The following is a 15887-nucleotide window of genomic DNA, read 5'->3' on the forward strand; positions in this document are numbered from 1 at the left end:
GATTAAAAAAATAAATAAGCCGGGCGTTGGTGGCGCACGCCTTTAATCCCAGCACTCGGGAGGCAGAACCAGGCGGATCTCTGTGAGTTCGAGGCCAGCCTGGGCTACCAAGTGAGCTCCAGGAACGGCGCAAAGCTACACAGAGAAACCCTGTCTCGAAAAACCAAAAAAAAAAAAAAAATAAATAAATAAATAAATAAATAAATAAATAAATAAATGAAAACCAAATCATTCTGGAAAAAAAAAACAGAACAAAACACCCTGTTTTATTTTGCTTTTCTGTTATGGCAAATGAGTTTTGCTTAAAGAGATTCTTAACTTCAATATTCTTTAAAAAGAAACCAAAACTAATGTGTGTAGGGGGTTTTAGTGTATTTTTACATGCTTTTTAAAGACATTTCTCTCCCTCCCCCTCCTCTCTCCCCCTCCTCTGTGTGTGTCTGTCTATGTGTGTGTCTGTGTGTGTGTGTGTGAGTGTGTGTGTGTGTCTGTCTGTCTCTATGTGTGTGAGTGAGTGTGTGTGTGTCTGTCTGTCTCTGTGTGTGTGTGTGTGAGTGTGTGTGTGTGTGTGTATACCCCATGTTTACAGGTGCCCATGAGTCCAGAGAGGCCATCAGATCCCCTGCAACTGGAGTTACAGGCTGTTTTAAGCTGCTTGACATGAGTGTTGGGAAGGGAACCCCTGCCAAAAGAGCAGCAATTGTCCTTAACCACTGAGTCATCTCTCCAGCCCTTTATACACCTTTTTATGCAAATGGAATTTATTTTGGCATGAAATAAGAGTTCAGTCTTCCCCACTAATGAGCTGCTGGTTCTTAAGGAGAGATGTGGACTTGCACTCCTAGTCTTGAAGTAGCAGTGGGACTGAGTGGAGCCTGCCACACTGAACTGTTGCTTTCTGGTGCAGTGTGTGCGAGAACAGTCAAGACTTCATGGCGTTTCTTCTGCAAGCACGCACAGTGGCGGGTGGCCAGACCGCTGGCTCCTTTGTCTCCGCTCCTTTGTCTCCACTCCTCGCCGTTCTAAACTGGTGAGCTGTTCTGAAGAGCAGACACTGTCACTCACTGACAAGTTCCCAAAAAGGAAGCTCTTTTCATGTGGAAAGCCCCCTGCCCAGCCTGTGGGGGCATTAGATTTCTGTAAGAGAGCACAGTGTACCTCTTCAGTAACCAAGCAGAGTCCCCTTTCAGATTCCTCTTCCCCCATCTGCATTTTAGAACAGGTGCTGGGTCCCCATGACTGACTATACCCTAGGAAGCCTGTGGAGAGAGTAGCCAGAGCAGAATCCTGTCCCCAGCCTCCCTGGGCCATCATCCTCAGTCCTGGAATGTGATATTCCCCTTCTTCGTGATGCACATCAATCTTAGCTGGCCTCTGTAAAAGTGTGGGTAGCAAAGGAGAAGGGGATAGACAGAGTGAAGGAGCAGAGGCAGATGGACAGTCACTTTCCTGTCCCCACTCCCAGTGCCATATTCTCTAGCAGGTTGGCAGAACAAGGTGGGTAGGGTGGCATTCAGCTGTGGTCCCACCTACTAGGTGGCTATGGCAGGAGGATTGCTGAGGCCAGGAGTTTGGGCTCAGCTATAGTGCAACAGCAATGCCCCATCTGAAAAAGAAAACAGGGATGGAGAAACTGCTCAGCCCCATATTACCCCACCATCCTATGTTGATTCATGTCTGGCTTCAGTCAGACCCTCAGGAAGTACATCCAGTCTGGTAGCCAAGCAGGGTCCTACCTGGCCACAAGCAGGAACTGTTCTTGCTATTTTTCAGTCAAATAGACCCTGTTGACACTGCAACCACAGTTGCTGACCAGATGTCATGAGCCAATCATAAAATGATTCCTGTACCAGTAAGGATCTATATCCAATCACTTCAAAGTACACTTAACCACAGCTGGAGTTCCCTTAGCTATGCTTAAAAGGAGCCTGTGAGGTTCTCTCAGGTCACCTTCGTCAGATGATTGACCCCTGCATGCTGAAATTTTTTTGAATTTTTTTTTATTAAATGCTCTTGTTGATTGCATATGTAACTGGTGGTCTTTTATGGCACTTCTCACAAACCCTAACAATATCAGTAGCAGCCAATCCTCCTTTCCCTGTTTTTGCCCCCAAACCTTTCTGATTTTGCTGATCAGCACAGCTCCTCCAGCTTTTCCCAACATGACACTCCTAAAAACAGAACAAAGACCACACACTCAGAGCATTTGCTAGAGCAAACCCTGCAAACCTGACCTCTCTAAAATGGCATATCTTATTCAACAAGTCAGGCAAATGTTACATTCCAGTTCCAAATATAACCATGTAGGCAGTTTTCCTGTCCACCAGTTCTCAAATAACCAACTCAGAGGCTGAATATGAATTATAAATACTTGGCCAATAGCTCAGGCTTGTTACTAGGCAACTCTTAGATTTAAATTAACCCATATTTCTTATCTATGCTTTGTCACGTGGCTTGGTACCTTTTCTCAGTACAGCACACTGATCTTGTTTCTCCCTGCATCTGCTCTTGACACCTCTGATGCTGCCCTTCTTCATTCTAGGATTTTCTCTGTCTCAGGATGTCTCACTCAATCTCATCTTGCCCAGCTGTTGGCCAATTAGCTTTTTATTCACAATTCGGGCAATACATATTTACAGTGTACAGAAAGATTATTCCACATCATTGCCCCTTTTTGTCTAATAAAAAGGAAGGTTTTAACTTTAACATAGTAAAATCATATACAATGAAACAGTTATTAAGTAAGAATTATACAATACAATATCCAGTCCATTTGCATTTGGAAATTTTAGAGAAAATACTCTATTACCAATCTTATCTTTGTGAGTCTAAAGTTTTATACCTAATTTACTTTTTATCATAACTAAGAAAAACTATAAATTTAACTATTTAGTCTTTAACTTGATCAAAGACCCCAGAAGGTAAAATGTTACCCAACAACAGAGACATCTGGCTACCTGGACAGTTACCCTAGGTTTTTCTGTAATATTGGGGCATCCAGCTCTGGCCTACAGACTTATTATATCTGACAGACTTTGCTGTGAAGCAGGGAATTCTGAAGGACTGTCCTACCTTGCATTAGCAAAGTTCAGCAGTCACTTTTCTTGCATCTTGCTAATCCAGTTTGGATGGTATATTGTCAGCAATTGAGGCAAGGGAAGTTTCTTTGCCCAGTGGCTAGCTTTTGCAAGAAAGAAAGCAAAAACCATATGGAGGTTCTTTGATACTTATCATCTTCTCTGAAGTAGATCAGTGCTGACAGGAGCAGACATGTCTCACTGTCATAAAAAGCCTTAGGTTATTAAACATATTAAATGCTATATTCTGTAGGTCTTTGAAGTGTTTGAAGACCATTTATCTATCTGAAATATATCTCTGTATAGCTAGAAAACATAACTAACATAACTATAAGATATACAAAAATATCTTAAACAGAAATAGAAACATATACACAGTATAACAAAAATAACCCTAAATTTGTATCAATATATAAAAATCCATACCGATGTAAAATATGTAAGATTAATAGTTGCTTTTTTGGATTAAATTAGATTCAACAATCTACCCTTTTATCATATTTTTATATCCCTCCTCCATTTTCTCAGAACAAGATCCCTGAATCTAATCTCATTTGTTCAGTATTTTTCCTGACTATTACCAATAACAACTTGTAACCTAACCAGGTCTGCTTTAACGGGGACAAAGTGAGAGACTTTAGAAGAAACACCACACCTCCATGTGGGAATCCTGCCCCCTTGGGTGTCTGCCTGACATGCTGGCAGACTGGTACTACGCTGTAGTGTCAAGTGCCAGCCTGAGCAGTCAACAGGGTGACTTGGTGCCACCATCCCCCACCCATAGTCCTGCATCTAGTGACTTCCAAGACAAAGGACTGTGTGCGTGGGTGTGCTAGCAGGTATAAGTGAAACAAATTCTTTAATAAGATTTTAGTAGGTAAAATTTATAACTTGTTTAAACTGGGAAAGAGTGGATGTGTTTCTGAAACATATCTGCCCACACAGCCCCCCAGGACACTTTGGGGGCCTGTCCTTCCCCATTGGCTATGATCAACATTGTGTGTTATGCCTTCCCTCTGACAACCACTAATTAGGCTGCTTTCTGAAAGATCTGTATGACTTCTGAGGTGGATTTCAAATGGCTCTTTGGTGAAACTTTCCTATTCTTCTTGGTAGGCAAATGCCATAGTCCATTCAGGCTTCTACAGCACAATACCTCATTCTGGGTAATTTATAAACAACAGAAGGGTATTTCTCACAGTTCTAGAGGCTGAGAGGTCCAAGATCACTTCCATGTCTGGTAAGGGCCAGATAGGTCCTTCTACACATCCTCCCATGGATGAAGAAGGAGTAAACTCACTTACCCAGACCTCTTTCATAAGGGCATGAATCCCTGGGGGACTCACCTACCACCTACTGGCTCCACCTCTTACTCCTATTGAGCTGGAGAGGTGGGGTGTGTTGAAGAATATTATTTTAAGGTGTGTTACTTTTGTTTATGTTGCATTTGTTTAAGTCTGTGAAGCTGTGTTACTTTGCCTGTCTAAAACTCCTGATGGTCTCATAAAGAACTGAAGATCAATAGCCAGGCAGGAGAAAGCATAGGCTGGGCTGTCAGGCAGAAAGAATAAAGAGAAGGAGAAATCTGAGAAAAAAGAAGGAACAAGAGTAGGAGGAGGACATCAGGGGCCAGCCACCCAGCTACACAGCCAGCCATGGAATAAGAAACAAAGGTGTACAGAAATAAAGAAAGGAAAAAGCCCAGAGGCAAAAAAATAGATGTGATAATTTAAAGTTAAGGAAATCTGGCTAGAAAGAAGCCAAGCTAAGGCTGGGCATTTATAAGTCTCTCTCTATGATTTTTTGGGGAGCTGGGTCACAGGTCCCCCCAAACAACCAACATCATATTGGCATACCAGCATGGTGCTTGAATTTCTGTAGGGCTTGAGAAAGCTTGAAGGAAAAAAAAAGACAGTATGGCTTATTTAAGAGTTTCTGCCTGCTAGCAAGCCCTTGAGCAGCCAATATGTTAAGTAGGAACAAAAAACTAAGTAAAAATGCCTGCCACAGTACAAGCACTGGCATTCTGGAGCTCTAGGAAGATTGAGTGCAGTTCCTGGTCAGACAAACCTCTGACTGGCCTCCAGTTTCAGAATTGTTTTTTTTTCACAACCCAAGAAGCAGGTGGAGCCAGCTGAGAGCTGCGTGTGTAGGATCCAGGTGTAGGTTAGCAGCTCAAAGTTTGCTCATATGGTCAAAAAAGGCTGAAGATACACAATAAAAGAGGTCCAGACAGAAAAACCTCTAAACAGGTTACAGTGTGTTTACCAATGTGTGTAGACTTAAGAAAAGAAAAAGGGTATAGTCATAGAAAGAAATGAATAGTTTAAAAATAATAATAAAGTCTTTGAGAGAGTAAAAGTAATACAAAAGAAAAAGCCGTGTAAGATGGGAAATATACAGGGAGTCTGGATCCTGTATGTTATTGAGTTGATTTTAATTTTTTGATTGTTAAAAAAGCAAAAGACAGGTGCAAAGAGACCTGAAATTGAAAGAGGGACTGTTGAAATAAATCAGCCTATATACTTTAGGAATGCCTTAACCTGTAAAAAGTAAAAAAATGTATTTGTCAAATGGAAATAAAAAATGCTTTTGAGTTTTATCCCCACAGGAGATGAGAGGCTGTGGATTCCTTCAGAGTTAATATGGATCAAGTGAGACCTCCTGAAACTTGAGAGGTGATATCTATCAGCAAAAGTTACTGCTGGTCCTCCCAGGACTTGGCCATTATCTCACAATTTTCTGTCTGAGACCCTAAAGATACTTCCACAGACAGCAGGAAGCAGTTTGGAGAACACAATGTCCACATTCCCAAGAGGGGTGTGGGAGGCTTTTGGTTATTTGGTGGGTTATGGATGTTTGTTATCATTTAGGGGAATATAGTGTATTGATACACATTTAGTTATTTTTGTTACACTGTATATATGTTTCTACTCTTGTTTTAAGGATTTTTTGTGTATTGATACAAATTTAAGGTTGTTTTTGTTACAACATATTATCTATATGTTTCTACTCTTGTTTAAGGTATTAAATTTTTGTCATTCATTTAAAAATGTAAGGTAAAGTTCTAGTTTTTGAGAGCTATTATTATAAACTATATAGGTCAATCAATTAACATAGGTCAGCAGTTAGTCATTTATAATAATCAAATTTATAGATATGTTAAGTATGTTTTCTAGGTTAAATAGATATATTTTAGATAGATGGTTTTCAAATACTTTAAAGACCTATAGAATATGGCATTTAAAATGTTTGGATAACTTAAGGTTTTTCATGACAATGAGACACATCTGCTCCTGACAGCACTAATTTACTTCAGAGAAGATGGGCACTGAATAAACTCTTTATGGAATTTGCTTTTATTGTGGCAAGATTAGCCACTGGGCAATGAAACTACTCTTATCTTTGACTGCCGACAATGTGCTGTGCAGACTGGACATGCAGGACACACAGGAAAAAGACTGATGAACTTTGACAAAACAAGCCAGGACAGTCCTTCAGGGTTCCTGCTTCACATAAGAGTCTGCCAGACATTCTGCAGGACACAGAGGAAAGTGACTGACAAACTTTGCCCAAACAAGGCAGGACAGTCCTTCAAAATTCCTGCTTCACAGAAGAGTCTGCCAGATATTCTGGGCCTGTAGACTGAAAATGGATGCCCCAATGCTGCAGAGGAACTTTGACTGTCCAGGCAGCCAAATGTCTCTGTTGTAAGACAATGTTACATCCTTCTGGTCTTTGCTGGAGTTGAGGACTAGATAGTTACAGCTGCCATTTTCCTTAGTTATGATAGAGAGTAAATTAAGTGTGTAAAAATTTTGATTCATGAAGATAGGATAGATAATGCATTATTTTCTCTGAGTATGCTAACTACAAATAGAATATTGTAAATTAATTTTTATTTGATAACTGTTTTTGTTATATATAGTTTTATTATGTTAAAGTTAAAACCTTTTTATTTAGACAAAAGGGGGGAAATATTGGGGAATATTATTTTAAGGTGTGTTACTTTTGCTTATGGTGCATTTGTTTAAGTCTGTGAAGCTGTGTTAGTTTGCCTGTCTAAAACACCTGATGGTCTAATAAAGAACTGGCTAATAGCAAGGCAGGAGAAAGGATAGGCAGGGTTGGCAGGCAGAGAGAATATATAGAAGGAGAAATATGGGAAAAAAGAAGACAGAGGAAGAGAAGGAAGAGGACATCAGGGGCTAGCCACCCAGCTACATGGACAAAGAGTAAGAAACAAAGAAAGGTGTACAAAAATAAAGAAAGGTAAAAGCCCAGAGGCAAAAGGTAGATGGGATAATTTAAAGTTAAGAAAAGCTGGCAAGAAACAAGCCAAGCTAAGGCTGGGCATTTATAAGTAATAATAAGTCTCTGTGTGTGATTTATTTGGGAGCTGGGTGGTAGGCTCCCAAAAGAGCAAAAGACCATCAACAACAGGGGTTTGTTCACACTATTGCAGCAGGAAGGCTAATTGTTCCTGAGCTCTGCTCATCCTATTAATTTTTTCTCTTGGTTTTTTCGAGACAGGGTTTCTCTGTGTAGTTTTGGTGCCTATCTGGGATCTTGCTCTGTAGATCAGGCTGGCCTCGAACTCACAGAGATCCACCTGGCTCTGCCTCCCGAGTGCTGGGATTAATAGTGTGCACCACCGCTGCCCAGCATTCATCCTATCAAATTTCTAAGGTTGGTTACACAAGGATTTCTCTTCCTAGATTGTGGGTTTAGAGACAATCCTAGATCTGCTCATTTCTGTGTCTCTAGCCACCACAGCAATTGTATTGTGTAGTGGGCCTATGGGAAATATCCTGTGCACAAGCGTCCAGGCAGGAATTCCAGACTGTCCATTTACTATGTGTCTGGGCTAGGATGCTGTTTTCCTCATCTTTCAGAGTGCTGTGCAATGCCCAAGACACTTGTACCAACACTGTGAGAACACTGCTTGTCATCACTGCAGTTGACCTTCCGTGCCTGCTTCCTGTGTGCCAAGAACCATGCTTCTCTTTTGCTTCAACATCTTTAATCTGACTTTACTCCTCAAATGCTGCTGTTACTGGCTCCATTTTGCAAATAAAGAAACTAATGATCAGGGCTAGAGATATGGTTCAGCAGTGAGGAGTGTGTGCGGCTCTTGCAGAAGACAGGTTTGGTTTCTAGCCCCCACTACCCCTTCTAACTCTGTCTCCAGGATCCAGGGGATCCATCACCCACCTCTGGACTCACCAGGCACCAGCACGCATGTGCATATAACTCTCCTACACACATACATGCACTTGAATGAAAGAAGTCTTTTTAAATAAAGCAAAGAAAAACAAGTAGTTGTTGAGGATACTTGTCCAAGTTCAGGAAGGGCTGCATGGAGCTTGAATCCAGACAATACTCTCTGTCTGCAGTGTGTTCTTGCACACTCCCTGCCCTGTTTCTGTTGCTCTGGGCCCTCACATTTGAAAGGGTACCCAGTAACTCTCCATTTGCCCAACAGCATTAGCTAGATGCCAATGGGAAGTCAGACAGTAGAAGGGAGTGATTTTGTCTCTACACAAGTGAGATGCTGAAGTCATTATTGCCACAAGGGGAACTCAGTGTTAATATTATGGCAGAAAGTGCTAACCTTTTTTTTAAATCTGATTTTCAGGGTTCTACTTTTTCCTAATTCATGGGGAATTGTGGGGAGCTGAGAAAGCCTTGAGTGAATGTGTATTGTTAGACATGGTTGGAATGTCACTGTTGATGGTGGTGTGCAAAAACAAATGTTTATGAACATTGAGCAATGTGTGCAAAACTAGCATGTATATCCACCTTCGCCCTGCTGTTTTCAGAGACCAGCTAAATTTCTCACCCTGCGCTGCACGTAATACATGTTCTGAGGTTGGTGCCCTCCGTCAGAGGGAACACAGCCCACCTGACCTCAGCTGTTCTGTTCATGTGTCCTGTGTCTGTTCTTTCTTTATCCCTTCCTGCCCAGTCAGATTTTCAGTACCTTGCTGTGAGGGTCTTGGTAGGGAGTGGTCCAATGGTCCCTGTATTCCCTGCACAATGGTACAAGTCCAGAAAGGCAAGAGACTTCCTCTTAAAAAGATGTAAGAAATAGGTACTTTGGTACCTTGTCAGGGTTTATGTTAATGTGCCAATTGTTTGAATGTTGACACTTCTTAATGATTCTCATTCATGAAAATCCTGAAAGCACATTAGAGTCTCCACTATACCCTGTTATCATGGTTGTTTGTACCAGCCAATACCAGACAAAATGCCCTCTCTGTCTCTCCAGAGTATCTTCAATTCTCTGTTTGATCCCCAGTGCCCCTTTATCCCTAATACAGACATTCTCAGAAGTCTTGCTTTTGTCCTTACAAGAGCTGAAGATGAGAGCATCCTAGACACTGCTGCTGCCAGCATTAGAGTGACAATGTTCCCTGGGGATGCAGAGAATCTGTCTCAGTCATCTTCACACACATCTACTGGAAGCAGCAGTGGCCAGCAACCCAGAAGATGGAGCAACCCAACCTTATAACTGTCCCTGGATATCCACAGGTTAGAGAGGCTTGTGACCCTCAGAGAAGGCTCCCTGTACAGCTTTGTTTCCATCCCAAGCACCCACCATAGGTAAAAGCTGATGGAGTGAGCCACTGAGTTGGACAGGACTAATCACTTGGATGTTTAGGAGTCTGAAAAAAAAAAGATGGTGGCCAAATTTTCCCTTAGGTGTATGATGTATTTTCATAGAAGCAGAGCTGTTGGTTAGAAAAGCTAGGTATGATAATAACTTGGGGAAAAGAATGCTGAGATGTGTGCAATACATAAAATACACTTACTATCTAAATATACTTTTAATTTCAAATGTAAATGTACTAAACAAAAGGCAGGACTCATGAGTTCTTTGCTACTCTCTCATGCCTTTCCCCCAGATCTCCTTTCTGGTAACTTGGGATTTATTCCAAGGAAATCTCCTTCCATTAAAGCACACAACAGCAAGAGAAAACAGCTTTCCACTTCAGATATGTTATGACCCCTTTCATCCCTTCAAGTCCCCCTTTAGGGCTCAGGATGATCTAAGCTTTGATTCTTCAGAAACTTGCCTGCCCTTGGTTAAGGATGAACAGGTAAGAGTGAGCATGGAGGACCCTAAGAAAGACACAGGGATCACCCAACAACAGAGAAATGGATGAGATCTACATGAGCAAACTGGATGTGGGGGGGGGGGTAATGAAGGGCAAGGGTGGGGGAAAGAGAGCTTAGGGAAGCAGGAGATCCCAGCTGGATCAAGAACAGAGAGGGAGAACAAGGAAAGAGATACCATGACAAATGAAGACCCCATAGGAATAGGAAGAAGCAAAGTGCTAGAGAGGTCCCCAGAAATCCACAAAGATACCTCCACAATAGACTACTGGCAGTGGTCAAGAGAAAGCCCGAGCTGACCTGCTCTGGTGATCGGATGGCTGAACACTCTCACTGTCATGACAGAACTCTCATCCAGTGACTGGTGGAAGCAGATGCAGAGATCCACAGCCAAACCCCAGGTGGAGCTCCAGGAGTCCAATCGGTGAGAGAGAAGAGGGATTATATAAGCAAAAGATATCAAAAGCACAGGGACAAATAGCCAAACTAGTGGAAACACATGAAATATGAACCAATAGCTGAGGAGCACCCATGGAACTGGATCAGGCCCTCTGGATAAGTGAGACAGTCAATTAGCTTGAACTATTTAGGAAGCCCCTGGGCAGTGGGACTGGGACCTGTCCTTGGTGTATGAGCTGGCTTTTTGGAACCTAGGGCCTATGCTGAGACATTTTGCTCAGCCTGGGTGAAGGGAGGAGGGGACTGGACCTGCCTCAACTGAATCTACCAGGTTGAGCTGAATCCCCAGGGGAGTCTTTGCCTTGGAGGAGATGGGAATGGGGGGGTGGACTGGGGGGAGGGCGAGGAGGGGGTGCAAAGAGAGGACAAGTGAATCCGTGGCTTATATGCAAAATTAAATTAATTATAAAATTAAAAAAAAAAAGAGTGAGCATGGCGGGCGGGGAACAAGGCCTGGTAACTTAGCCCCAGATCTGGAAGTGTTGGCTGGGAAAGGGTTAATGGATGAGCAGCTGAAGCCAGAGAGAAAGCAAGTGTAGGATGCAGAGTGTCCTCATCCTGATCAATACCAGCCTTTCCAGCGTCTGCAGTGTCTCTGAAGTTATTGGCGATTGTAGAAAATTGATGGTTTCAGTGTTTTGTTTTCCCACTTAGCTTCGCTTAATAATTTCTTTCCCCCCCACCTCCTCCTTCCCTTTTTTATAACACTGGCCTCCAAACACTGTGTGTGGTACCAGATCAATGGTCAATGTAAAGCACACACCCCATGACTTACTTCCCCTTTGCCATCTCAGAGGTCAAATGTCTCAAACTAAAACATGGCATAATATTCTCACTTAATGTTCCTGGAACCTACGGTAAGGATAAACAGTCCTCCCTGCTGAGGTCTACCACAGCAGGTATCTTCAGTGCTCATAGTCACCAGAAATGATATAACCCTCTGTTTGGGTTTGGAAGCCTCTTAAAAGATCCAAATTTGTCCTTGCAAGTAGCCCCTATGCTAGTGGGCTCTCCACAGCTACCGCATCCCTGTCAATTACAGATGCATACTCACCCACTTAGTCCTGTACTCTGATTCTTCTACAGCAAGCAGGAGGCTAGCTTTTCAACTGCTACTGGGAGTCTTTATGGGACTCGAGTTGCAAGTCTAGTTGTGAATCAGGCGAAGACCAGCTCCTTTGACTTCACTTTTCTTTTGCAGGCCAATATGACAGTCTCTAATAGGTCCATGACAGGGCCCGCTCTGTACACTGCTTATATTTCCAAGCCTCAGCATTTCTGGTCTCCTGAACCTTCATTGGGAATGGGGCTAAGGTAGCCAATCCAACCCCTACTTCCATCCCCTCGGCACATCCAGGAGCCCATCAGATGTGCATCTAGACCCTCAGTCAGCTTCTGATATGAGCACAGGGAATACGGACTGGAGGAGGAAACTGCAGTGGTATGGGATACCTTAGCAAGACCAGCATAAGACCTGGAGTGAAGCTAGAGGAAACCAGGGCCCACCTGGAGACCCAGCTCAGGACTCCTCAGGTAAGAACCCTGATTTGTCTGTCAATCACCCTGGCTCTGACCCTGGCTGCTGGACTTTGCTATCTGTATTGCCGGTATTGCCACAAGTGGACAGAAAGGGTCCTTTGGTGGACGTACCGCAGGTGCTGTTGCCAGGGATGACGGAGGGGAGAGTGCATGTCTAGAAGACAGGTGAGCTGGGCAATGGTACACACCTTTAATCCCAGCACTCGGGAGGCAGAGGCTCCCGAACTCTGTGAGTTCAAGGCCAGGCTGGTCTACAGAGTGAGACCCAGGACAGGCTCCAAAGCTAAATGGAGAAACCCTGTCTCGAAAAAAACGAAGAAGAAGAAGAAGAAGAAGAAGGAGGAGGAGGAGGAGGAGGAGGAGGAGGAGGAGGAGGAGAAGAAGAAGAAGAAGAAGAAGAAGAAGAAGAAGAAGAAGAAGAAGAAGAAGAAGAAGAAGAAGAAGACAGGTGAACAGCTATGTCTTGGTTCAAGTGGAATCTTCCCGAATCTCTCTTTCTGCAGGGGACAAGAAAACCGTCCCCTCAGAGGCATCACAGAGTGTCTTAGTCACCACCGAGCTAATAAGAATTCCTGATGAGGCCAGGGATGCACTGCGCCTTCTGTCAGCGTGCAGTTGGCGCAGGAAGCAGCGGACAGGCAGGTTATCAACAGAGGGGTCCTCCTTCAGCTTTGTTGTCTTAACGCCTGTAATTGCGCTCCTTTTGTTCCTTCTTGCAATTAGACGTTCTGTTTGAAGAGTTAAACTCAACACAATGAATATTGTATAACCTGCTCATTAACTCGACTCCTGTGGCCGAGGAGCTTCCTCTGTTGCCTTAAGGAACCTGCAGAAATAGACATTCTGTCCTCCGAGGTGTCTGAGACTCATCTCCTCTAACCCTTTGAAAAAGTCGGGTTGGGCTTTAGCTCTTGCAAGAAAGAAAGAGCTATACCCTCACCGCGCCCCTCTGAACCACCCGGAAACGAGTGTCCTTTTCAAAGCTAGAGTTCCAGAACTAGTTGGAGGTCTGATTCAGTGGAGCGGCTGTAGTGAGGGCAGCCTGTCTGCCTGAAGCACAGGGTCCTGGGATCTGTGGGTGCACATCCAGAGCAAACACAGTTTTAGAGAGCTAATGGAGCACTCTTGAGGAATGTATCCACACAGCCCCGGGCCATGAGCCCCAGAGTAGAGTAAGAAACCTTTCCATCAGGTGCAATGGATGTGGGGCTTCTCAGCCTCTATGCTTGATGAAGGACTTACATTTCCCAGCACCTTGAAGCTATGCTGCCCTTTGCAAAAGGTGAGGCTAAAAACGACCTGACCAGCTTGAAGAACAGCTGTTACCTGCTTATCAGAGGATGTCAGGAAGAAAGCATCATGCATGAAGACCATTTGCTCTCCTAACTTTAGGAAGCTCATTTGGTCTAGCAAGGGCTGTGCAGGCATGGCCTGGTACCCAAACAATGGCTTCGAGACCACATACATTGGTATCCGTGTGTGAGAACGTAGTAGGATTAGCTGCCTTTCCAGATAAACCCATTGCAGAATGACCATCCGTGTGAATATGGAGACATAAAACCCACCAGTGGACAAAGTATTTGCCTTCCACCTAAGTCCTAAAGTGAGGTGATAGAAACTTCATGGTATCGCACTCAGCACTCCACTAATGTGGAAGGGAAAGGCTCAGGGGTTCTAAGAACACTCAGTGTGCCCTGTTCACCTGCAAAGACACTTTGTGTACACTGGATGTGAGAAAGGTATTGCTTCTGGGGTTTCCCCGCTGACTTTAGCTCATTGGGTACTAACTGACAGACTCTGCCTTCCCGCATCCTTGGATCATTAGGTACATGAAAACCTAGGCAAATTGTATGTTCACAAGCGAATATGTTCCAAGAGAACTGTGGCAAGAAACAAACTTACTGTGTTCCATGAGGGCCACAAATATTCCCTCTAAACATCTAACAAAAAGACATATATAGCTCTCTTCCCGAAAATGAAGACAAAGATCTCACTAGTGGTAGACCCCCGCCTAGCCACATCACACCAGGTGTACCATGCATGAAAACCTTTGAGATCTTCCTGTGCAAGAGGGAGTGAGTGTGTGTGTGTGTGTGTGTGTGTGTGTGTGTGTTGTAAATAAAATGCTCTAGCGCTTCTTATCCATTGATATGGAACAAAGTAACCCAAAATGAGCTAAGTTAAGACAACCAGCAGCACTACTAATTTCCTGTTTCTTTTTCAGGTGGAGTCTCACTCTGCTGTCCTGGAATCACTTAGGTAGTCTAGGCTCATCTCAAACTTGTAACAATCCTGCCTCACTTCCCCAGGTTCTAGGATTACAGCTGCAGGCCCTTATGTCTGGCCCCATCACTTACAGCTCTCAGGATTCTGGGGCCACCTGGGGGGAGCTGGGAAGTTCTTCTTTTATTGTGAAGGGGCTGCAGCGTCTGCCAGTACTCCCCAGAGAGCATCTGTTGGCTGCTGACCCGGAGCTGCCGATGAAGGTGGGAGCAGCTGCTTCCTTGCTGCGGCTTCTTACACAGCTCTTTTCTCAGAAGGAGGGTTCCGAGTCACAAAACCAGAAGTCCCAGCTCTCCTAAGACGTGGCCTTGGGCGTCGCACAGTTTTTCTTCTGCCACTGCTGCTCTTGGTCACGGTAAGCCCAGGACCAGCCCCATTCAGAGGGGTGGACCACAGATTTCTCTTTTCATGGGACACGAAGCAGCGGTTTTATAGATATCTTTAATTCATCGCACCTTCCAACTAGACTGCCCCTCTACTGTGAGGACCTATGTGACAACACAGGCAGGCATTACTTTCCCTGGGGAATGCCTGGGCTCAACTCCCCTGCAGAGCAGCCAAGAAGCAAGAGAAATCCCTGGATTTCAGGGTGCTAAAATTTAGGATCTCAGATGTCTCTCAGGGCTTCCTGTTTTCAAAGCTTGCCCCCAGCTTGTGACACTATTTTGGAGTCTTTAAAAATGGGGCCTTGATGGTACAAGTAGATCTCTAGAGGAGAGCCATCAAAGTTTTAATTGACCATGATTTGACCATGCCTCTGACCTGCCCCCCCCCCCCCCCCCCCGCGCGCGCGCGAGAGAGAGAGAGAGAGAGAGAGAGAGATGGCCTGAAATTCCTCCACAACTGTAAGCCAAAATAAATCTTCCTTCCCATAGGTTTTAATTATCAGGCATTCAGTCCCAGCAACAGGAAGAGGAATTAACACACAAGGTTAGGCAGTCTCCTCTCCAGGTACATTAGGTTTGATGTAGAATAGTTATGGCAGATCTTTGAGGCTCAGTATCACCCCAGAATGGTGGGTCACAAAGTATCCTTTCAATATTAGCAGAATTAATGTGTACAGTACTTAGATGCCTGACTATAAACAGCTCACTAACCTGACATGCTTCTAATCTCAGTGACATCCTACAGAAGCCACTGTCTTTAAATCTACTTCATTCTTTGGTCACACACACAAATGCCATTCCCTTCCCATGACTACTCCCTAATTATTAATATTATTATGGGATTGGCCAGATAGCTTAATTGGTAAAGTACTTGCCTCTGTAAGTGGGGTACCTGAGTGTGATCCCCAGAACCCATGAAGAAACACCAGATATAGTGGCATAATCTTGTAATCTCAGTGCCAGGGAGGAGACAGATGGATCCCCAGGATTTTCTAGCCAGCCAAATGGGTATACTCCAGACCAA

At 44.0% G+C, this 15887-nt stretch overlaps 1 protein-coding gene across 1 annotated transcript in view; it reads left to right on the forward strand.

The window, feature by feature from the left end:
- Nucleotides 1–14776, forward strand: part of Reeld1 (reeler domain containing 1) — a 31878-nt gene extending 17102 nt beyond the window's left edge. The window contains 6 exon segments of the mRNA XM_076573593.1: nucleotides 918–1030; nucleotides 9351–9683; nucleotides 10117–10180; nucleotides 12066–12310; nucleotides 12651–12882; nucleotides 14504–14776. Of these exon segments, the coding sequence (XP_076429708.1) occupies nucleotides 918–1030; nucleotides 9351–9683; nucleotides 10117–10180; nucleotides 12066–12310; nucleotides 12651–12882; nucleotides 14504–14776 (1260 nt within the window).
- The last annotated feature ends 1111 nt before the right edge of the window (nucleotides 14777–15887 follow it).

This window comes from Peromyscus maniculatus, chromosome 5 (assembly GCF_049852395.1).
Source record: "Peromyscus maniculatus bairdii isolate BWxNUB_F1_BW_parent chromosome 5, HU_Pman_BW_mat_3.1, whole genome shotgun sequence".
In the NCBI taxonomy this organism is placed as follows: Eukaryota; Metazoa; Chordata; class Mammalia; order Rodentia; family Cricetidae; genus Peromyscus; species Peromyscus maniculatus.